At 47.1% G+C, this 24,869-nt stretch overlaps 1 protein-coding gene across 1 annotated transcript in view; it reads left to right on the top strand.

Annotated features, from left to right (window-relative positions):
- Positions 1 to 581: 581 nt before the first annotated feature.
- LOC146176290 (potassium channel subfamily K member 1-like) overlaps positions 582 to 24,869 on the top strand; it is a 178,048-nt gene continuing 153,760 nt past the window's right edge. The window contains exon 1 of the mRNA XM_084582620.1: positions 582 to 1,168. Within this exon, the coding sequence (XP_084438746.1) occupies positions 994 to 1,168 (175 nt within the window). The 5' untranslated portion in view covers positions 582 to 993. The remainder of the gene's footprint in view (positions 1,169 to 24,869) is intronic.

Here is a 24,869-nt window from a genome sequence, read left to right as displayed (position 1 = left end):
AGCGTGACAAGAGGTAGAGAGAGGCCGCAATTGTTCTCCCAGCCGATCCTTAGCCGACAGGCCTCTAGCCGATACTGTCATGACGCGCCGTACGGCGCCTGGCAGCCTGGCCAGCCTCGGACTGCGGCTCCGTCGCCAACTCGTTGCGGCAGGCAGCACAGGCAGCACCGGGTGCACTCGAGGCCTGCTGGCTTGGCTTGGATCGATTCGCCTCGGCTCGGCTTCTTCCCAATGCGTCGCATTCTGTCGGCGGTACTATAGCGGTACTTCCTTTTATTTCTTTTTTCTGCTCACGCTAACAGCTGAACCCCACAGTATTGAGAGAGCAGAGTCGCCGTCGGCCATTTTGGATACCGCTAACTTTTCGGTTCTGGTTTTTTCAGCCTAGACGACTGCCGTGCGCTTTCGTTTTCCAGAGCTAGTGGCTGGTGGACAGTAATTAAAGAACTTTCTTCACTTCAGGAGTTAATGAAGGCCGACAACGTTTGCAGTGAAAACGCAGCCGAGTCCGACAGCGTCGCTACTCTCGCAACTACTGTGACTCCCGCGCGTCCGTAGCGTCGACGTCGTCGCCAGCCCAACGCTGCCGCGCACACTGCAGACGTCGGGAGCGGAGCAGCGTTTTCGTACGGGGCGCGCTTTCGTGTGAGACCGCTCGTTTTGTTCGCGCATGCTTCGTTTTCCCGAATCGTGCGCTAGAGAAAAAAAGAGGAACAAGCGAACTGGGAAAGGGGTGGGAGTGCTCGGACATTGAAGGCGCAATGCCCGCGGGACATGCGCGGCGGCGGCGTCGCACGGAAGAGCCTCAGCAGCTGAGTAGTGACTGCTCGCTTCGAAGTCGCCGCCGGCGGTACGACCTCCTCGCGGAGGCGTGAACCCGTGAGTTTCTTCGGCGGAAAAATTTTTCCTTCCTTCGACCGCGGTCGGTTGAACAACGAGTCCGGGCGCCAGCCAAGAAGCAGTGTGTGAGAAAACTCCTCCCGTGGCCACGATATGCGGCTGGCCCGGAGCAACGTACGGTTGCTCGTTCTCATAGCGTTCTACTTTCTGTTCATCGTCATCGGCGCGTCCATCTTCTCAGCCATCGAGGCACCACACGAGAACTCGGTGATCCGGAAACTGAGGGCCAAGCGCGCGGCTTTCCTCGAAGAACACCCATGCGTTAAAGGTGAGTTCGTGCCTTTGGACCCTGCACTTCATTGCCTGTCAGCCTGATCCCTGCAACGTGCTGACCGTTCTCACTGCTACATCTCTGATTTTCTTGGCAGCTCGATATATAAAGCGTGTTGCCCACTGTCGATTTGCGCCATTTGATCGCGCCAGCCGTGCCACCATCAGTTGCGGACGCTTTAGTGACAGGGTATGCGCACTGAACAAACTCGAACAGCTTGCCGAGTGGAAATCCGTAATGGCATCGTCGCACCTGTTGACAACAGTTAGATTCAGAGTCTTTCAAATGCCTGGCGGCAGCTGTGTGCTGCCGGATTTGATATCTTTTTTTGCTAATATTTGTCACTTTCAAACATGGGACCACTGGAAACTAAAGGAAAGAGGCAAGATTAAACGAAACTTCCATTTTGGACAAGAACTTGCGACTGCTTTCTTCAGCAATGAATATATATTACGTTTACCATCTGGAATGCGTCACAGTTCATTGCACCAGGACGTCCTCCATATGCTCTGATCGTTGTACCTTTTTTTCTTTTTTTTTTTTTGTGCATGTCTGTCTACTATTTGCAAGCGAGGCCGTGTATATAGCGGCTGCCTGTCACAAATGAGGGGGACATTTCAGAGCATCACAGTGTCAGTGGAACGGACATAATTGAAATCCTCTGTGCGCTTCCCCAGTCGACATGCACGCCTCATGTTCAGTGAATGCAGCCTAAATTGAATCGTATCTGACCTCCCATTCAAGCCGCACAATTAGTCTCGAATGATGCCGAGGTTCGAAGAATTAGCCCTGAATTCTTGGGGCTAGTTTTGGCTTTCTTCGCACGGTTTTTAAGAGACGTAGAAGCGAAGACGTTCAGTGCGTTGATGTTCTACTTTTTGATGTATGAGAGTCAGGCGACGCATGCAATATCGCAAGCCGTGAGACATGCAAAGGAATAAACGCAAATAGTTGCGACAGTGCCTGACTTGAGCGCACTCTACAGGAGTACAAGTTTTACTGGGCTGTAAGCTTCCTGATCACATGGACTGACAAATCGGTCATCACTCAGTACCCTATCTATATATAAGACCTCTACCTGCCGTATGAAACGTTTCTTTGAAACACCACTTTGTGGTATAAATACTTACCTCCTCTCATATCTTTAATAAGTGAAACGTTTTGCAGTTAATCTACCTGCGTTATTATGATTAAAGCCAAATAATGGCTCTGGTTAGAGACTGTTCGGTATCTACAACTTCAACAATGCATGAAATAGAAATTAAGCGCTTTTATTATTATTTACCTATTAATATTACAGCCCTGGTACGATTAATTTACAGTGGTTTCGGTGCTGTGTCGCACACGAATGAAGTTTTTTTTTTTTTTTTTTCTAATATTAACGAAGGTTAGGGAAGGCTTCTTTTGCCAAAGGCTAAGAACAGTTAGATTCGGCGTCCGTCGCGCCTGCACCACATCACCGCCATCACCATATCACGTTAATTGTGCCTGTACCATACCACGCACAAAGTAATCATTTCTCAATTCCGAGTCCGAGCTATATTTACCTTCGTCATTCCACAGCGGGAATTGTTGGGATCATGGCTGAAAAGATAACCTCTGCGCTTATGCGCGCCAGATCACGGATCCGTTGGAGGTCCGCGGTTCGACTCTCAACACGAACGGCAGTGTGATCTCTTACTCGGCGACCGGTTGGATACCCTTCTCGGGCGGTACTCGGGCGGAGTGCTGGTTGGAGTTGCTGCAACCTGCTTTGCACCGCACATTAAAGTATCCCGTGCATAAGCATTTGTCACCGGTTATACCGCGTTTGTGGTAGTGGTCACTGGAACAACCTTGTTTTCCGAACGATACTTCCGACTTTCTCTCGACAGGTACGAATGCGACGCGCAGCACTTAAGGAGAGCACCTGATTTTTCTAATCGACGCTCATTATGCGTGGCTTGGGGACGCGGCGAACTGCGCTTCTGCGAGCAATTACGGCTCGCCTCATTAGTCGGCAATTTTGCCAGTGGTTCGTGCGTTGATCAATGGCCGCCATTTTCACTCGGCGTGCTTTTATATCCGAACCCTACTTTGCTTCACGAACACGTGTCTATTACAGTATTCAGCGTACGAACAGTTAGCTCGCTGAATTATCTCGCGAAAAGTTGTTAAAAAGAAAATGAAATTCAATAGGCTTATAGTAACGGTGTTGGCACATCACAAGTTTGTCGTTGAAAACGAAGAAAAACTGAAGGAACGCGTTTCTTGGCGCAAGACCTTTCTGCTTCTTCCATTAACAGTCCCTTTCGTCTAGTGTTATGCAGAAGCAGAAGCCTGTAATTAAATTAGTGAGAAAAGTACAGATACAGAATGCTATGTAGACACTCTTATGCTAAAGCTTTCCGTTAAATTATGCTTGAGTCTGGGAACTACACATGAGGCTTTAGAGCTGAGGAGCCAGATACTCGACGTATACGCGAAAGAAATTCTTAAAGAGCTAGCTTAACGCAATTAGTGTCGACTGCCCGGCAGCTTTCCAGAGTTTCTGCGGAAAATTTGATTAGACCAATAAATTTGCGCTTAGTTTGAGGCCGCCTAAACAGGCGAGTCAAGAAGCGCAGCATACTGCTTACTCTCGCCTAAAATAATAAGAAACAAGCAAACGAGCCAACATAAACCAATGACCGTATGTTCACGTCGAAAAATAAAATCAGCTCTCAAACACTTATGGTACATACGAACTGCACTTTCTGTTCACTTTTTCTGTATTTTCTATGCACTTTCTGTGTACTTTTTCATTCGCGAGGCAACCGTCACTAGTCGATTATGCTTACAACGGGGTTAAAATCTGAGATGTAAAATTTTACGGCAAATATATGCGCCTCTTTTTCGAGCTTGCAAGGTTATTAGCACTTGTTTCCAACAGTCTCCTTTGGAGAACTTTCTACGGTTTTTATGTAGTCACTTGCTTCGAAGTCTGCTTCGAAAGTTGGATCTGAATTCGTAACCATACTAGTAACTGCGTCGGCGGCTCTTTCAAAATATGCTTCTCTGAGCCAAGCTGATTAGAGTTACCGTCAGTACAGCTCCGATAATTGTGTATGCAAAACCACAGAATAGAGGCTGGCTGGTGTTTGCTGAATGAATCACACGTGGTAACCTGTCGGCCGAATTTGTGACAAAACAGCGCCTAGCAAAGGGACAAGAAACAAGCGCTGACCTACAACTGTCTTTATTTCGAAGAAACACGACTTCTTATAACATCGCACCATACATCTAATCACATGCGTCACAGCCATATCATAGAGGCAATCTCAAATGACAAGCACAGTCCTGTAATAAAAGAAGCGAATCATATTCTTAACAAGTACAATTCCTTTTCGGTTAACGCAACTGACGGCGTGCTAACACAACAATCACTCACCTTCGCTATCGTGATTGTTGTGTTAGCACACCGTTCGCGGTCACTTATTTTAAAACGCCGAAATCGTTAAAACAGCTCTGAAGTTTTTTGGGGCTTTGCTCCTGTTTTCGGCGTTTTGTTCCCAAGTTTTCTGACCTAGCATATCCACTTACTTGTATTCTACAAAAAGATGTGCCTTTCAAGTGGCCTGCCGATTGTGACCACGCCTTTCGTCGGCTGAAATTTATTCTGACGTAAGGACCTGTACTACGCCACCTGTGCCCATCAGCTCCAACAGAACTTCACACTGACGCCAGCGCAGTCGGAGTTGGTGCAGTGCTCATACAGCGCCATAATGGCAATGAACATGTTGTTGCATATGCAAGCCGCTCTTCAAGCAAGGTTGAGCGTAATTACACAGTAACTGAACAGGAATGCTTAGCTGTTGTTTTCTATATGCAATGGTTTCGGTCATATCTTTATGGATGTGCACTTAAAATTGTGGCGGACCATCATTCCTTATGTTGGCTTGTAAACCTCCATGACCCCTGTGGACGTCTCGCGCGGTGGGCTTTGCGCCTCCAAGAATTCAATTTTACTGTGTCTTTTAAGAGTGGTCGTAAGCACGGTGATGCTGACTGCCTTTCATTGTTGCCTCTTGAAACTACTGATTGCAACAGTGAGCTCTTGGATGAATATATCGCTGCTATTTCTCCAAGCTTCCCCGATGTTGGTGAATTCAAGATTGCACAACGGAACGACAAGGAATTGGTGCCGCTTTTTGATGCAGCATCTTCCCAGAAATCTCGCGGTCTTGTAGTGGACGAAGATAAGGTGTAGCGGGAGAGGTAGAAGAGAAAGAGGAAGCTGAGCCCCTGTCCCCTCTGGGCGTGCTAACATCCAGCGCATCCGAATATCCTATGTAAATATATATATATATATATATATATATATATATATATATATATATATATATATATATATATATATATAATGTACACATTACGAAGAGAACCGTGGGTAACCACTGATGCGTAGGCGTTCATACGCTCATGCATTCTACAGGCAAAAGCCACGACCTGAAAAAAGCCACAAGAGGGTCAAAGCATGATACAGACAACACAACTGAGTTGAAGCGGACTGCGGGACCTTAGATCTCCATTTGAGTATTTTTAGCTGCCAACCTTTCTCTAAATTTGCTCGGCAGCTGAATGGTGAGATCCTATAGTACAACTTGCTTATAACAATCTTATAGATTGTCATTCTGCTTTAAATGATTTGGCTGTCTTCTGTACACTATACTCAGTCTTCCTGCGTATATCTAACCCTCCCGATGGTGCAAGGCACCGCAGAATTTGATTTACTATCTCGATTAATCCAACAATTTAACTGCTCTATACTAAATGGTATGGGTGTGCCGCTTTGTTTGGGTCACCGTTTACCAGCTTCAGCGACCGTGGACGGTATTTTCTTCCAATTTGGTAGCGGAGAACGTTCTGTATTAAAAAGCAATTTAAGCGGTTTTAGAACTGAACTGAATTAAAGGAGCCGAATGTGTGAAGCCTAAGGTTAAATCCTTCCAAGCCGTTTTGCGCGATCATTTAAATAAATTGACGACGTAATCGCTGAATAAATCTATTGCGGCGTTCAGGCTTCTCCACAGTGCACGGAGGCCAACTGGGATACCGATGATGACGTCATCTGTAAAGGTGACGTATTCCCAACACATAAACGTTTGCATTGAAGAAGGAGACTAATGAAGGTAAAGGTCGCGAGGCTTTGTTTGGTGGCATCAGGCGACGCACAGAAAGGATTGGGCGAAAGAAGTTGAAATTTGAAAAGTCACCAATAATGACGTAACTGTATGCTTTCTCCGCACTACTGCAAAGCCTTGAGGAGAAGCTTGAGAATTGTCATGAATTTAATAGTTCAGTACGTCGTAAAATTGTATGATAGCACGAAACCACTTGGTGACCTTAATCCACAGGTTTCACGTATTCTAATGTATACGTGTGTCTTGCGAAGTTCTCAGGAAAGCATTTCAGCTTCCCTTCAAGTACAGTAATCAAACCACCGCTAAAAAGAGACCATGAGCGTGAATTAGACCGATACCTTGTCCCTGCGAACCTTAATTCACAGGCGGCACAAACCATCGGTCCAATGTCGGTACTACGTTGGCAATGCACTGGTCATATATGTTCTTCTGGGCATTGCCAATATAGAGCCAATATTGGCCAGCTTAATTGTGTCGCCTGGTGGGTTATGGAGACATATTGGCACCGAACGGCACGATATGCGAATCCATTTTCATTACCGCCAATATATATGTAACTGGCAGCATTGCCGTGGTGCATTTAAAGCACGTGCTCAGGGCTCGTGTAGTCATCCGGGCCAGACTTCTCTGTGTTCTCTCCGCAGAGGCCGCGTATCGCCGTGTTTATTAATTATGCTATAACGTATTGGGCTCCTTGTGAAGAAGAGCCGTCGGCGTACCCTGCTTTTGAGAAGGATGTTAGAAAAACGTGTTTATGAAAAAAATATGGGCATGATTATATGCATCAAAATTGATACGCAACAGCACTTTTTGCAGCGTTCATAGTCCTATTTCGCTTCCCAGTTAGCAACCATCTGATAGTCAAGTTGAAGGTTAGTTTGAGACAGGGGTTCGAACCTAGCACATATGTGTACCTCCAATTGTATACCGTTCATTGCAAGTGTAAGTGTCCGCAGAGGTGTGAGTTAGACACTGCGGCTTAATTTGCCCCAAAATCAAACAAAGTAAAAACGTTGCCCCGCCCCAGTGGTGCAGTTGTTAAAGGCGCGGTTATACTCCGACGTAGCTCACGCGCACGGCACGGCGACGTCACGTAGCGACCTGCTACACTCCAGCGGCGCTCGATGCCGGCGCGTTCGGTGGCTTCCGGCGTGGTCCGACGGCCCCCGGCGCCGAATGCATCCAGATGCATTTTGAGTGGGCCGCGCCGGGTCGCGTCGAGGTATTGATTGTAGGGGTTGGTTGTTAAGATGCCCGACTACTGTGCCGAAGGCCCCGGGTTTGATACCGACCGCCGGCAGCTGCGTTTCGATGGAGGCGAAACGAAGAGGCGTCCGTGTGCTGTGCGATGTCAGTGCGCGTTAAAGATCCCCAGGTGGTCGAAATTACTCCGCAGCACTCCACTACGGCGCCTCTTTCTCTCTTTCCACTTTCGGCCCCAATTAATTCTCTTCCCGTACGGCGCGGTTCATCTGTCGGAGGCATCTGTCGGGGGAACTGCTGCTGGGCGCTTGGCAGGACAAGGGGAAGGGTGTCCAGGCAGTGCGTGCTCTTTGCCGTTTTTTGTGCGCCAGCGGACTTGATTCGCGCTTGTAAAACAAGCTACTGAGTCTGTATATGTATTTCATATGCCTTCTCCCACATCGTCACCTATCATGACCTTCTTTCTTATCTCCTTCCCCTTCCCCAGTGCAGAGTAGCAGGCCAGATTTGAATTATTCCCGCCAACCTCTCTGCCTTTTCCTTTCAATAAATAAATCTATCTATCTGTCTTCAGAGCAAGTGGGGCAGATACTGCACCTTTCCTTTCTTGTGAACCTATTATTATTATTATTATTATTATTATTATTATTATTATTATTATTATTATTATTATTATTATTATTATTATTATTATTATTACTATTATTATTATTATTATTACTATTATTATTATTATTATTATTATTATTATTATTATTATTATTATTATTATTATTATTATTATTATTATTAAACGTTTAACGCTTTTCCAAGATCTGTCCCCGTTTCTCGGTGCAGATTTGGATTGGGAAACATTTATTGTCAGCAATGACGATTTGTCGGTGCAGAAATTCGCAAAGTGAAAAGACAGTATTAAAGACGTAACGAAGCTTAAGAGTCCTACTAATTTCTCACTTCTTTTTTTTTTTTTTTTTTTCACTGTATCTTTTGCCACGCATGACTACACTGCGCACGAACGCCCATACAGCGAGCGGCGTGGATGCATTCTGAGCGCCCCGTGTCTATTATTAAATAGGCCTCGGCGACTTGCCTATCCGGCCGACCTCACTATGCGCCCTCGGATGCCGGTGCAGAGTTTTGGGGCGACAAGACTGATGGCTCTAGAGTATACAGGGCAACCGCGCGCAGAATTCTCCTTGTCCTTGCTCTCTTCTCGCAAAGAAAAAAAAAATCTCTCAGATGCAAGTGCTGAAAGGTCTTTTTTTAATTTTTTTTTTTAAGAGCCTGTTCTGCGAAGCGCTTGCTTGCAAATGCATCTTAGTGGAAGCGAAACTGGCTTGGATGAAACCAACGCACGTGGGCTCGTTTTGTGTGTCTCCTATCTCGGTTGAGGTTAAGGGGTAAAGGAGGGCGCGCGGGTTGTTGTGCATTATTGAGTTCCGTGATCTCGGCAAAGCCGCAACGCAGCCCGGCAACGGGATCAGGGAACAAAGTTGCCGTTCGGTAACCACGCAACCATTGAGCCGAAACCGCCGTTCAACTGAGCGCTGGTTGAGAAACAAGCAAAGGCGAAAAAGAAACAAGAAGCCATGAAAAGCGCGACTGTGGAAAGCGTGGAGGCATTAGCGATGGGAAGCTTTTATCGCGGTCTCGGTCGACACTTTCATCCCACTTGCTTGGCTACCATATTTCTGTCTGGTCCAGAGCCCTATTTATATGCACCGCGGTGTCGATATCGCTCCTATTGAATGAGTTATGGGTGAGTAACCCGCGCCCGTGCGAACATCGATGTTTCATCGCGCCGATATCAAGGTCGCCGCTTCGATCTCTGCTGCGCTTTGTACGTATGACGAGAGATTTATGGAGGTAAGATACGTTAAACGGGCACTTCTATTGTCCAATCCTTCTCAATTCAGCACTGCCGAAACTGAGCAAGATGTTCGGCAAATATCCTGAACGTGCAGGGTTTTGGTAGCAAAGTCTAAAGAAATTGCTTTCGCAAAAACAGCATATTACTACTTACGTAGAAACCACCGACATTATGGCTTATTTGATAGCCTTCGAAAACGATAAAATTCAGCAGACGTACAGTCGACGTCACCCTTGTGTAGAGCGCTCGGGTAGCGCTCATCCCGCCATAAAAACTGAAATTAAAAATCAGCCCACGATTGATTGATTGAATGCCATTTACTGAATTGGAAGGCTCATGGCCATGGATGGGGGTAAAGGGGAGTAGACAGAATCTTCATTGTTTAGGTCGTCACTCAAATCATATTGCTCTAACCAGGCCACTAAGCGAGCCATACTTGGCAAATATCATCTGTGTGTTAGCATCAGTTTCTAGAAGGGAACGGTAGTTCAGGCGGTAGGGTTTGATCTCGCTGTTGCAGTTCGAGATGGGCAGGCCAAGAATGCGGATTTGCCCATTTGAGGAGGTGATGGTGTTGCCTCCGATGTGAAGATGGATCTGCATACTGGAGTTGGTTTTATGTTTTCCGTCGATACTAATCAATTCTGTTTTAAGTGGTGCGAGTTCGAGGCCAATTTTGGTTAGTGTATCTTCAAGACAAAGAAGTGCCGCCTGAAGTTCAGTCTGCATAGAATATTTGTCTACGTAATCCGCTGCCTCAGTCCAGACGGTAATATCATCGGCATATATAGCGAATCTCGCGCTTGTGCCGAGTTCCAGATTCTCGGCGACGCGTGTCACGGCCAAGTTGAACAACTTAGAGAATGGGCGATCCAGGTCTGAATCAGGGTTTCTGACTGGGAAAATGAAAACTGCTGGTGGAGGCGTTAGGCTGGCGTGTGGGAAAAAGGTGCGTATAACTTCATCTTCAACAACAGCCGGCTTGCCACGATTTGCGGACAAAGTGCTCACGCTCATCTTCCTCACGGGTCTGTGTGGATCTATACTTCCGTACAAGAATTGCTTGTAAAATGTAGAAACTGCGATGAGGTATCGATTTTTATCAAGGGAAGCGTGCCGATTGAGTGCTCTACACAAGCGTGACGTAGACTGTATTCAGGCACACGGTTTAAATCGATAGTCAAATTCAAAATGATTTCATTACTTCGTGATATATTAACGCGCGCCCGTTTAAATTATTGCCGGCATATAGTTGTTACCGTGACCGATCTCACAGCATTCCTTAGCTGTGGAAGCTTGAATGCACCGTGGATCTTCGCTTTTGATTTGAGCAATATGTTGAAAAAGGCGGTACGTGTAATACCAGAAGGATTTGAGGTTCTTTTTGCGCCCGTAAACTAGATCTGGATCTGTCAGTGCGGTCAATGTCACACGCCTATATACGCAGTGCCTACAGCGGTGACGCGAGCGTCTTGCAACAGTTCGGCCATGTATGCGGCAGAAGGCTTCAGCTGGAACTATCGTAAAATCCCCGTATACAGTAGAGCATGTTTCATTTATCACCCGTTTAGCTCCGTTGCATCAATTGGAAGAGCAATTAGATGAGACACCTGAATTGTCAGTCTTAGCACTCGGGCAAGAAGAAATGCCAATGCCAGCACGTCCTTGTTGGTACGAGAGGCGAAGTTCAGAGTACATAAGGATGGCAGCGACATGAAGTAGACAGTTTAATGAACGACCAAAGCTGATTCAGGAGCCCCTTCAGTAATAATAGTAATAATTGGTTCACAAGAAGGGAAAGGCGCAGTATCTGTTACACTTGCTCTGTGGACACCTGAACCGGCCGTAAGGGAAGGAAGGTGGGAGTGAAAGTGGATAGAGAAAGAGGAGCCATAGTGGAGGGCTACGGAGTAATTTCGACCACCTGGGGATCTTTAACGTGCGCTGATATCGCACAGCACGCGGTCGCCTCTTCGTTTCGCCTCCATGGAAACGCAGCCTCCGCGGTCAGGATCGAACCCGGGTACTCCGGCACAGCGACCCGGGTTCTTTCTTTATGTGTAAAATTTGATAATAAATTTGGCAATAAAGAAAAAGAAAGTTCTGTGGCGATGTGGTTGCGTGCTCGCCTTGCACTGTGAAGAAAACCGTGTTCGACTCCACGGGTTTCTGCAGAACTGTTATTGTTTCTTTACTTTCTTCTGATTTTCGCATTACGACCACAACGCCGACACCGGCTTTTCTGCGACACGGGGCACTTAACGTGATCGTTTTAAAATGGGGGAGCGTATGACCGGCATGATGTCCTTCACTTGTTAAATTTTTTTACGGAGATGTGTCTATTCCCATAACGGAGACCTTGTCGCATCATTTAAACTGCGTAACGTAAGGAGAACATTTACGCTTACCTTTTGAGACCTATTGGTCTCTATAGGGTTACCTTGAGAGCTCCACTCTATACGTCTGAAGGGCAAACCTCGTTACCTGCATGGTTACGTTAGGTAAAATGCTGTGTATGCAGCTTGCGTATAGACAACGCGCAGAGCAGCTCAGACCGCGGTGTATCGTATTGAGGGGCAAACCAGATTAGGTAAAACCTCCTTGTCAGGCATACAAAAAATACGTAGCTCGCATTCTGTCTCCGCCATCGTTTCGCCGCAGGTATCGGGGTTTCCGAACGATGTGGTGTGTTTGCGGTGAGCCGCGCGGGGTTTCGTTACAGTGTGTGTACCTTCGTTATAGGGCTCGGTTTGTTGCGGTCATGCGGCCAACATTTCTCAGCGCTCGTCTCGCACGGGGTGGCTGCGTTTCGGAGCCTAAAGTTAACCCAATTTGACCCTCTGCGAGACGCGCGTGCCGCAGCCGCGGAGAACCCGCCCGGCGTGACGCTGGAGCTCTCGTGTCGGTGCTTTCAAAGGGTGCGCGCATGACGCCCTTGCGAATGTGACGCGGGTGCGAGCGGCTTCTTTCTTCCCGCCAGCACCTTAAATATTTGGCCGCTTTTTCTCCCTGAGAAGAGAACGAAAGTTACAAGCAGTAAAGAATGCTACCGAAAAAAGCAGCTTTCGGTGGTGTCGGGGACGATGGTATCGACATCGTTTTATAACTTTGAACGGTCGGCAGTTCGCGGTGTGGTATGATGCGGAAAGTATGAACATTTATCTGAATACTTGAAATAAAATAACACAGCGCCCTCAAAGAGCCGCTGACTTCCGGAAAGAGACCTTCTTTCTGCTTTAGCATTGTCTGAAATGTTCCATCTTCCCTCTAATTCCACATATTGTCCCCTTCTTTCTTACTTCGACAGACGCGCGCTTCCTATAAGCTGTTTCGGATTCGCGGCTTACTTTCGAGTCTGGTATTCTTTTTTTTTCTTTTCGTCGTGTATAAGCTGCTTTATAATGCGTGTCTTCATTGGCCAAGTATGAACGTGTCACCATTTATATGATCTCACCGGTGATTTATAAAAGGTGCACGCACTTTAATTTTACCATTATTACGGCACCTACATCACGTGTCCAGCGTATGCTGCTGCTGCTGCTTCCTTGCACGGAGGACGAGGGCTAGTCGAGCTATACTGCTGAGGCTTTCTGCCCACCTCCCCTATCTATATAGACATACAATAACTGGTAAAATGTAACCTTCCGAACTGAGCTAGTATTGAAAGCGCTGCCTTCCACGACGAGGATATGGTTGCTTGGCGTTAAGCGCTGTACCGACGTCCATAAAACATACGTGGTACGGTGGTTGAGCGGGTGGATGTAAAGAGCGTTCCCTCTAAATAGAGGCCGAAGGGGGTCAAGCGGTGCGCAGAGGTCAGAATGCTACAGCGAGAGATTTCGAAACTGCGAGTGGCGCCGTAATTATCGTGCAAATATATGCGTTGACGGCACTCCGTCAATAGATGTGCACGATGTCGGCTCGGTGTCACATCGGAGTCACCTGTCAGTGCGAATTCGCTCTTATAACCAGCCTCGCGTAGTTTCGCGAGTTTAAAGTCTCATAGTTAAGCCTTTCATTTCTTTAGGGCCTTGTCGTACAGTCTTGCTGGTGCGCAAATATATATAATATAATATATATATATATATATATATATATATATATATATATATATATATATATATATATATATATATATATATATATATATATATATATATATATATATATATATATATATAATTTTTTCTTTAACTCGATGGCTTTAAAGGTCCTTATCGCCGAAAATCCGGCTTCAGCGGCCAGCGTTAGCGTTGTGAGATAGCTGGCGGTAGCTGGCAGCTGACACGGTCGAACATTGACTAGACGTATAGGGCTTCCTGACATTACGTTTGGCAGGATCTGCCAAATAAGGCTTCTCCTTTCATATATGGGAGGGTGATATCAGAATCGGCCTTCCAGGACCCTGCTATTCACGTTACACATATAGGCCACTAAGGCACGTTCATACGGCTTGGTTAAAGCGGGGCTTTGTATGTGGGCTGGTATCCGACGGCGGAGCTTAAGTGTCCCCCATAATTTATTATCAAGATGTCACGCGTTACGCGTACCTGCCTATAGCGATAACCTTTTGGTCACGTACTGAGTTTCTTATTGGGATGCGAGATCCGCTCGATCCGCAAGACGTATTAGGCCGCGTGCTGTGTCGGGAGCATTTATGAAATACACCCGATACGCGTTTTCATACTCTCATTGTATGGAGCGCAGAGTAGCGCCAACAGCTTCGAGATTACTAATAAACTCCTCTTACTTTTGTCTGCTGTCACGACAATGCAGAGTCAGTGCGGACGTACGGGGCTCACTTGCGGTCCTTTGTTTACCTGCCTTGTCACACGATCATGCAGATATATTGGATATACTAGTCGGTGTTTGAGAAAAAGACACTGCAAGTAAAACGGAAAGTCAAAGAACCCCCTGCGCTTTGTTCTAGGCCATTTGCTGTCTCTGAGAAACGTGCTTTTTCAGCCGACTGAGAACTCTTTCGGCGCTGTAGCGCTTTTCGTCTCGACAGCCACGACAACGTCGTTGAGTGTCGCAAGCAGCACGGTATATACGGCTGTGCGTATATGTGTATGTGTGCGTGTGTGTGTGTGTATACGACAGCGTCGAGACAGTTAACGGTCACGGACTGGGCGTGTTGTTGTGTCAATATTGACTCTGGTCGGCAGCGTCTGGTTTTCAACAGGCTGTAGAGTGCGTCCGCCAACGTTCTCGAAGCCATCTGGCGTCTAAACAATATCGCTAGCGTCGCGCTACATGGCACGAGGCAATGTCGCGGAAACGTCCGAACAGAGCGTAGGCCCCCCTTCACAAGCTCTTAGAACTTTGCCTTCTCGCCTTTTTTCTTTATTTATTGCTCGGGCTTTAAATTAGGCAGCTGAAACGCTGATTCCATCGAGAGTTTCTGAAACTCCGGCCAAATGTTTATTTTTGTTTGTTTCTTTGAGGACCTTTTGTTGTGCGCGATGTGTTTTGCGAAGAGTGCAAAATCGGATGACAATTTGCTGCTGTGTTCGCAGCTGGTGCTCATCTGCGCGGGAAGGGAGGAAAAAAACATAATTTACTATTACTATTACTTTTTACTATCTTTTTGTGTAGCTGTGTGCCGTTGAAATGGGAAGCGGTGTTATTCTGTGCCTTTATATGCGGTAATGAATGATGTTCCTGTTCTTACAAGTCCACAATCAATGCTTTGACTACCGGAATCATAGGCTTCGTATTATCATGAATAATTTGGAGATTTTTGGGATCAAAAATGATCTGTAGAAGATAGAGAGATCAAATGTCATGCCCATTAATCTGAACTCTAAATTAGTGGCACTGTTTGAGCACATCAAAATGGTAGACTCGACATTTGAATCTATCAAGCCGAAATAGACAAACGCTTTGGCTGGACTAGGTGTTCTGTTAAGAAGTGTACCAGCAAGCTTTCCATTTGCTGGCAGTCTGTTCCAAGTTGTTGATAAGGTCAGCTTTGTTATATGATATATCTTTACATGCCTTGGCTGTTTGTCTTGTCAGAGATGAGTGCGAAGTTGGAAATGCGCTGAGATTGCATAAAAAGGAATCAGATTGAATATTTTATACTTCAAAAAGACAAAACCGCAATTATCAAAGTCATTCCACCTTAGAAGCATGCTCCAAAATATAACTAAAATGCTCTAAAATTCTGGTTACCTTTCTCCAAAGCTGCTCCAAAATGTATTTATTACTTCTCCTTGATCTGCTCCAAAATGCTCGAACCTGCTTTCACCCCTGTCAGCGCAGCTCAGAAAAGAATTAAGAAAAGAAATGAAGGTAGGGTAAGGCTCAAGTGGCGAAAATTTGCAACGTCCAACAGGTCAGGGCCGTGAAAGAGCCTTCCATCACGCGGCCCCCTTCGCCACTTCACTGACACCATTCATTACGCTTTTTTCACCCTGCAACTCTGGCTTCGCTGCAACATTATAGCTTGTGCAGTGAAGCCATCGCGCGCCCTTAATGCGGCGTGGGAATCCTCCTTAATGGCTTCTGACGCGAACACTTCGCTCTGAGGTGCCGACGCGGCAAAGTCCACGCGGTCCAATCTTTTCTTTTTTCTTTTTGTTTTCTTCGCTCATCCCGACGGGCTCCAAACAACGAAAGAGAGTCTGTTCGGCCCGTCACCATCACAGCGGGACGTAATAGAGGGTTGGAGCGCCAGTAATGAGATGACCGGTACGAACCCCCTGCTCGCTCAATCTGGCCCCCATTTTATGCGACGGTCACTCAGCTGTAGAGTGAAAGTTCGCGCAGCGCCGTCATATATTTGCACATGCTATACCAAGGCGACGTGTCCTTTCCTTGAACCGCAACCAGGCTGGTTACTCTAGTGCGCGAGCTCTCGCTAAGCGAGTCCGTAATATGCAAATCAAGGCTTTAATTTTCTAGGTAGGTGCATATGAAGGGCTCTGTTCAACTCGTTAGGGCCGTCGTGCGGTAGACTGCTGTGGAATAATTGAAGCGACGCCTGAGTGTTCCCTTAACGCGCATCAAAATTTCACGGCACCAGTGGCTTTCAATTTAGCCGAGCTCTCTGACCTTATTTGTTAGTTTGTTTATTTGTTTGTTTGTTTGTTTGTTTGTTTGTTTGTTTGTTTGTTTGTTTGTTTGTAGAGAGCTTCCCTTTGGCACCAAAGGAATAGATATGTGTTTTACAGCGCATACGAATAAATGCGCCGCAAATTTGTTTGCAGAGAATGCACTGGGAGTGCCGGTGTGTGTCGAACTGTAGTGGTAGCGGTGAAGTAATTGCGTTTTCCGAGATGGAAGGGTAAGCGTTATAATTCAAGTAGGGTTAACCAGAGCTAAACCACAACTAATGTTTTGATACAGGCATTAAGAAATTATTTTCTTTGTTTATTTTTTTTATATAGATTCTTCGTTCCTTTAAAGTAAATGAGTAATTTGATGAATTTGAGCTGCCAGCCGTATTTTGTCATCAGAGAACGGCATGGAAACCTAACCGATGCGGACTGCCGCGTCACTGGCCTGGCTCTGAAAAAAAAAAAAAGCAAATTGAAAAAGCTCAAAGTGGACAGCAATGGTCTCTTCTTAATAACTTAGTTTATTACAAATCGGTAAAACAGTAAACGCGCTACGCTGTCTATATTTTTTGTAAATTTTCCTGTCGCTCTCTCTTTTTTTTTTTTGCTCCGTGGTCTCTTCTGCGCTGTTAAGAACCCAGGACACGTAGTTCGCAGTTCACTCGTTTTCTATATCGGCCCGTGAGACCCAAACCGCCATCGAGTCCCGCACCAAATGAACCATCTCGTACGGCTGCGCGTAAACGTCATTACAAGTGGCGTCTGTCTCGCTTATCTTCTCTTTCTGCCTCTTGTATCTGCTTTGCCTTCTTTCCCATCCCAGGGGCGTACAAAACGCAGCCGCCCTCTGTCCACACCCGACATGTCCGCCGTACGTGACTCCTTCGAGCCCCTTCCCTTCGCTTCGCGATCCCGAAGCATGAGAGGCACTTATCGTCACCCGCGCACTGCGAGGCGACGGGGCAATCGTTTAATGCGACTTTTTACGACCGCCCCTTCTGTGTGCGCGCGCCAAGGTGGCCGGATTCCATCGCTGGGCATTCTTCGACGAGTGAAAAGAAACAGACAAAGAGAGAGAGAGAGAGATGAAAAAAGTAAATCGGCGGACTCCGCGGTTTCATTACGGTTCAGGCGTTGCAAACAATTCGGCAGCGCTTCGCTCGGCCGCGCATCGGGGAGGAGGGGAGAGGGTTTGCAGCACAGGCTACTGGCTGGCTGCCTTTAAATCTCCGAACAGAACGGAGAGCGGCCACTTGTTTCGCGCCGCTCGGTCCCGGCCATGACTTTACCGCCGGATTACAAGAAAAGCGCCGTTCCAGTGCGGCGGAATTGCTGGGAGAAATTTCAATGCTATAGGAATGGGATGAAAAAGCTGCCGCCTCCGGGCGCGCGCGGCGAGCGAGTTCTTTGGTTCGCGTCGACGCGTGCGCTACGACCTGGAGCTTTTCTCTTGAAAGATTCAGTGTGTTTTTTCTGCGCGCTGCCTGGGCGGTGTTAGCGCCGTGGGCGTACGCTTTGACCTTTCTTTTGAAGCTGGGCTGTGCCTATGTATCACTCCGTCTTCCGTGAAATGTTTGTACAGGGGAGTGCACTTTGGGTAAGCTGCACTGCAACAGAGCTGCTGCAGTACACACCGACAAACGCCGCTCTGGGCAAAGACGTAGAGCGTGCAATCGGTGCTCGGCGTGGAGTGGCACTAGTAGCAGAAAAAAAAAAAATATTCCCGTAGGTCGGGGCAGGCAAATACTCTTCTCCCATCTCTCATAGCCTGAGTCGCTTTTTTTGGTGGTTATGCCCTATAAACCAAACCAAACCAAACTCTTTGAGCGTTGAGCTCTACATATTACAAACGCCCGTAATGTATCACGCTCAGGAAAGTAAGCGGCTTGCTTTCATGTCGGACAAACAATGGGCAGACGGGAAGTTTAGGAATAGTTTACTGTTCGTTGGGCTCCATTTTATTTTTCTTGTTGCGCTGATCGCGCTTGTGAGACAAGTTACTGTGCTCATGTATTTGTGTCGTACCCCTTCTCATCACATCACCACCCGTCATGACCCTTTGTTTCTCATTTCCCCTTTACATGGTGCAGAGTAACAGGTCAGATACTAAACTTTCCCGCTGACCTTTTTTCCTTTCCGTTCAATGAACACATCTATTTTAAGGCGGAAGCCTCTCTAGGCTCATGGAAAGAAATCCCGTGCGCGAGAGTTGTGCACGAGATCTGTCATATTCAGCGAGATTACGCGAGATGTGTTCTAGTCTAGCGTTCCTGCAATCTGCAATGCCACACTTGAACGCTTGCCAAGGAACGTTACATAACAGGTATACGATGTACGTGTACCGTCCAAACTCACACTTGACGGAGAAAGTGTGATAGATACTGCGCCTTTCCCTTGCTGTGAACCAATTATAATTACATGTAGCACTGCAATGAACGTCGATAAGAGGGGAAAAAAAAGCGCCGTAAGGGAAGGGATGAAGATGGGAGTGAAAGGGGAAAGAGAGAAAGAGGAGCCGTAGTGGAGGGCTACGGAGTAATTTCGACCACCTGGGGATCTTTAACGTGCGCTGACATCGCACAGCACACGACGCCTCTTCGTTTCGCTTCCATCGAAACGCAGCCGCCGAGGTCGGGTTCGAACCTGGGTACTCCGGCACAGTAGTCGGGCGTCTTACCACTGCACCACCTCGGCGGGGCCGATAAGAGGAAAACGATGAGAATCAAATGATAGTAGAGGAAGAGAGGCTTTCGTCATTCTCCTCTTAAGAGACATCTAAGGGACCCTCTATATTTTGTTGCGCCATCATCTCGATGCATATCATTTTTCGCCCCATCTAGCCTTATAGAAAGGCAGACAATAAACTCCGTAAGCGGCTTTTATATCTTAAGTGCTCGCACCGAATTTACGAGACGCAAAGTCATTCTGTGTGGCTCCACAAAAATTATTAAGATAAATGCTGGTTGGTTGGTTTGTGGGGTTTAACGTCCCAAAGCAACTCAGGCTATGAGAGACGCCGTAGTGGAGGACTCCGGAAATTTCGACCACCTGGGGTTCTTTAACGTGCACTGACATCGCACAGCACACGGGCGCTTTTGCTTTTCGCCTCCATCGAAAAGCGGCCGCCGAGGCCGGGATTCGATCCCGCATCCTTGGGAACAGTAGTCGAGCGCCGTAACCTGCGACAACTTGGCTTCAGTAACAGTTTTATTAACGCAGGCGTTCCCAGGGACCTCATAAATTGTAGTAGGATGGTTACTAAGTAGTCCGGTTACTAAGTGATGCTTCCTTTGTTCCTTATGGGACAAAAATCACCGCATACGAACGTGTCCTGGCATATCGCAGAAGTATGCATGGTGGCGAGAAAGAAAATAGCTAGCGAAAGTGACCGGCGCTCGGCCCGGCGGTACAATTAAAAAAAAAAAGACAAAAACAAAGATGTAATACTATCTGCAGGTGCCGACTTTCTGCTGACAGTTCCTTAAGATCGACGGTTAAGGAAGGCGTGGCACTTTCGTTATCGGCATTTTCGGGAACCGCAGCGCCACGAGTTGCGATTGTTTATAGCTCCGGTGATCGGTCACTTGCGGCCACCCCTTTTTCACTTGTCGCTCTGCCACTCTCTGGAACGAGAGTCACGCCTTTACACCGTGACTCGAGACGAGCTTCCCTCATAGCTCCCAGATGAAGGTGTCAAAAGTGCCAAGAAAATGCGATGGAATAAGAAAAAAGAAGAGAGAGTGTGTGTGTATGTGTGTGTGTGGGGGGGGGGGGGGTGAAGAATAAACAAACAAACAAACAAACGCCAGTAGTGCCAAATGTTCGTGCGCTGTTCCGGTCGGCTTGGCGTTTTTTCGCAGTACGAGCATTTAAAACAAGCTGCAACATTTCTTGTAACGGCGAGCTCTTTTAACAGCGTCATAAATTATTAATTAACCCCGTGTATAGCGCATGATGGCGTCACTTGCTATCGCGCCACTAAACCCAGTATAACCAATTAGGGCATCTGCTATTCGCTCTACCCATTTGATTGAGGCAGCCAATTAACCGGCAGCTTTCTGGCTTCTCGACTTTGCTTTTGAGCCTCGTTTCCCCGCGTTAACAACGTACCTGTCAACTCCGACTGTTCCACGTCACCCTCTTGCTTCTAAACTTCTCCCTCAGCTACGCCGTCTGTCGGCCCAGCGGGAAAACACTCACGCATTGGGGCGCAATTAAGCGACACACGGCCACCCGTGGGGCTTAAACAATGCGTCATTTTTGCGTGTTTTTCACTAAGGCTTTGCCGGATATGGAACAATGAAGAATGTTTAGCCTCCCTCCCTCCCTCCCTCTCTCATCCTGCGAGTTTCTGAGATCTCCGCGTGTTCTCGCTGCTCAGCCTGTGTGTAGCGTGCATCGCCGTACGTTCGGGCGTATCGTGGAGCTCTTGTTTACTTTTCATTTAGAAAAAGGCGCTGCATTCTTCCTTCAATCACGTAGGAATGCCGGCATACATGTAGTTCGTGTTCGGCTCTGCTACAGTGTTTGGCCAAAAGCGGGTGGGATTCTGTTGTCAAAATACAACTTTTTTTTTTTTTTTTTTTTTTAGGAAAGTCACGCTGTCTTGCCGTTACATTGACGTAATATTATGCTCCTAGCAAACTCATTAAAGAATACGCGAAAAAGGCTTCAGCATAAAACAGTCCATTCTGGACACAGTAGGGAAGCACTGCAGTGCTGCCACTTGTCACATGCCAATCTGCGTTTCCGGCTAAACACTATATCCAAACTTAATATCAAGTTTGTCAGCACAGCCAGGACTAGCGCGCTGTGTTCACAAAGGAGGAGAAAGGGGAGCGGGGAAAACTCGGCTTCTTTTTTCCCGCGCACCCAAAGTAGGGTGCGCTATTCGACCAGTGAACGCTCACCCGTAGTGATGGGCTGCGCAGTGCTAAGACAATCGCGGCAGTCGCGGGCGGGCTTCGTGCTCTTATACAGACTTTTACATTGTTCCTAACCGTATCCCTTCCCTGTCCTGTCCCCCTATCGCTCCCGTCTTTTAATTTCCTCGTACTATCTACTCACTGTCTCTCGGTTTCCTGCTTCCATCCACTGAAACTTGCGTGCCTCGGAGCGTGATGGCAGATACTGCGGCGGGCACAAATTTTTTCCTTCACTAGTTTTACCTATTTTCAACAAACCAGCATTCATCATCATCATCATCATCACTTCCCAACATTCACTCAGTGGTTGAGGCGCTCTTCGAGAAACTTGCGTAGGAACAGGCGTCTTTCTTTCCTCTTGTTATTTCCGATCAACTCCACGGGGCGTGTGCAGCTCTGTTTCGAAACGTTTGAGCCGCCGGGAGGCGCGCCCATACCAGCGCGTCGAGCGATTCACCCTCGCGCCCTTCAAAGCTTCCGCGCGAATTGCTGCGCGCGGCCGAGCCGGCGGCCCGTTGAAAGCCCGCATCGACCCGCACTCGCCTATTACTACCGCGCGTTCAGCAGCCTGAGCATCCTTCTCCACTTGCCGACGCAGCACAACCCCACTACCCCTAATGTCTTTCTCTGTTTGTTTTTTTTGGTGAGCGCCCCAAGCATTTCCAGCGATGCATGATTTTCCACCGTGTTTTCCACCTTCTTTGTGTCCCTCTCCACCCATATCTCTTGCTCACTCTTTCCTTCCATTTTTATGATTCATCGGATGCTCGCGACGCTTCGAAGTTATTTATCTAGCGACGCCGAGATGGGGGAAGGGGGGGGGGGGGGGTGGCATGGCGCTCTGAGGAAGGCGGGGAGGGTCTCGCCCCGTCAGCCTGGAAGCGCATCCATCGTATATACTACCTCCGACAGAACGGCCTCCGCTAGAGATCGCGCGATGCACAGACTGGCCTTGCCTGTGGACATACCGTGTTTACTCGAATGTAACGCGACTGTTTGTTTTATTCATTAGCAAAAGTCAGGAGCCAGCGCTCGCTTTATTACTCGGCGAATATGACCAGTTTAATTTTGTTGACTGACCTTGCTTGTGGACATACCGTGTTCACTGGAATGTAACGCGACTGTTTGTTAAATTCATTAGCAAAAGTCAGGAGCCAGCGCTCGCTTTATTACTCGGCGAATATGACTAGTTGAATTTTGTTCTGTCGCGCGCCTGCGTAAGCGACCTTCGCGGTTTCAATGGGAGCTATAGTCTTGCTACGTGCGGGTAAACACGACACTTTGGCCGACAACGCGTTGAAGTTTGCGCACGCCAACACAGAGCTGGCTGGTGTCGAGCTGGGCTCTTTGGCTTGATTGCATGCGCCGTGCCGTCTTCAGGGACGAGAACAAACATGACCCCCCCCCCCCCCCCCCTCTCTTTAATAGCAACCGCGTCGAGGACGAGCATGTACTCCCTTTATCTCGCAATAAAGCAAACTGAAACGGCTGGCAAAAGCAAGCACGGAACTCGCACTCTGCCATTCACATGCTCCACCCGGAGAGGAGTGTCATTGTATTTGACGCAGGGCATTTGTGAGAACGCATGTAAAATGAGAATTTGTGCAAAAGCGAAATAGAGAAAAAGAAAACCTGTGTAATGGTAAGGAAATATAAAGCAGCTTATTTCTCATTCTTCGCACGCTTCGCGTCTGTACGTTCATTTGTTCAGCTGTGTTCTCTTTCTTACCCGCCAGCGCTGGATCCCAAGGCGTGCTTTGGAGAGCGTGCCAAGGAAGTGTTCGCAGGAAACGTTCGCGCGAATTGACACTAAAGAAAAAAAAAAAAAGATCTCTCCGCCGGCAATCGAACCACTATGACTGCGATCTCCACCGAGCGTCCAAACCGCTACTCCATGGCAGGCTTTTTTTTTTTTTTCCGCATGGTATTTATTGCATGCTTTTAAATCAGCCTGTAGGCGAAAACTCCAATTGAAACATACAACACAACACCACACAACTAGAATACGACTTAGCACAACTTCTCTAAAGCGGTGGCAAGGAAAAACAGCTCATCAACAATGGCAGCCAGTCCGGTTGATAGTCACTATCTTCGTAAGTGTCTCTAAGCTGGTGTACCATCTGGCCGAAATGAGTAGCGGGGGAGACTAGAGGTTCAGCATTCCGATCCAACATACGCGTTTTCCACAGCCTGTGCAGTCCAAGGAGGAAAATCATGTCAAAGGGTTCGGGGTCATGTTCGGTGGTTATCAAGTAACGCACACTGTGGGAATTCAAAATAAAATCTTTCTTCAATGTTCTTTGCAGAACGTCCCAAAATAATATTGCATCTTTGCAGGCAATAAAGCAGGCTGGTGTAAGAAGCAGATCGTAATTCTCCTTGACTAGCGTGAAGATGATAGTAGCGATGACAGTGACGATGCAGTTAGGGATATATTAATGATGACATATAGTAGCAATGGTACTGACGCTGCAGATAATGATAACGATGATAGTAGCCATGGCAATGACGTTGCCTTTAGTTGATAATGGTGATAGTAGCAATAATGATGATGATGACGAAGTGGGGATGAGTAATGACAATGCAATTAGCTAAAACTGTCCCGTAATGTGGATTTCGCCATTTCAGCTCTGAAGCAGACTTAAAGGTCAACTCCGGTGGTTTTTCCATCATTTTGTGTTTTTGGTTGAATTACATTCCTCGGCACGTCCTAACTCGAACACAAAAAACCGATTTTCGAAATTTCAATTAGAAGTATTTTTAAAAAGAAAAAACAACAAATCGAAACCGAAACTGCTTTCACGGCCAGAAACGACTTCCCAGGTGACGAAATGGTGACGTCACACTCAGTATTAGAGAAACACTCGTACGTGCGTTGGATGGTGAAAATAAAGTATGGAAATCATGACGCACTGCATAAAATGGCTGAGGTATAGTTCAATATAAGCCTCACAATTTCGTAATCATGCGGGAAGGGGACAGTAACGCCGGTATACTGTTTGTGACGTCAGAAACTCAGTGTTGCCGGCAGTATAGTCTCAACTTAAGCCATGAAAACAGCATATTTTAAAGTCGCGTTGCGAGCGAACGGATTATCGTACGGCGCTCAAATTTTGTAGAATGCGTCAGGACGGAGAGGAAAATCTACAGTAAAATTTTTATTACAATATTCGAATGTCAAAAAATCCCCGGAGTTGCCCTTTAAGCCTAGTCTTGTAACTTTTTATGCTTTTTGCTACACATCCTCGTAAACTTTCGTGTGTGCGGGCCGCAGTGGTCGTCTCGAGAGCTTTAGCGCAAAAACAAGACGGGCGCTGTCTTTGACAGCTTTCTGGAAGAGTGCTTGTCGAGGAGACTTTTTCATCTTATTCGCTCGTTCGCTGCTGCCAGGCGCGGCGACGTGTCCATCGCCGTCGAGAGAGAGAGAGGGGCGGTTTTTTTTTTCTTTTGTAACTGAGACGCCGCGAAAGCAAA

Source organism: Amblyomma maculatum, chromosome 10 (genome assembly GCF_055883805.1).
Source record: "Amblyomma maculatum isolate TAMU_Amacu chromosome 10, ASM5588380v1, whole genome shotgun sequence".
Lineage (NCBI taxonomy): Eukaryota > Metazoa > Arthropoda > Arachnida > Ixodida > Ixodidae > Amblyomma > Amblyomma maculatum.
The sequence above is the reverse complement of the archived record's forward strand: the minus strand, read 5'-3'. Positions and strand labels throughout refer to the sequence as shown.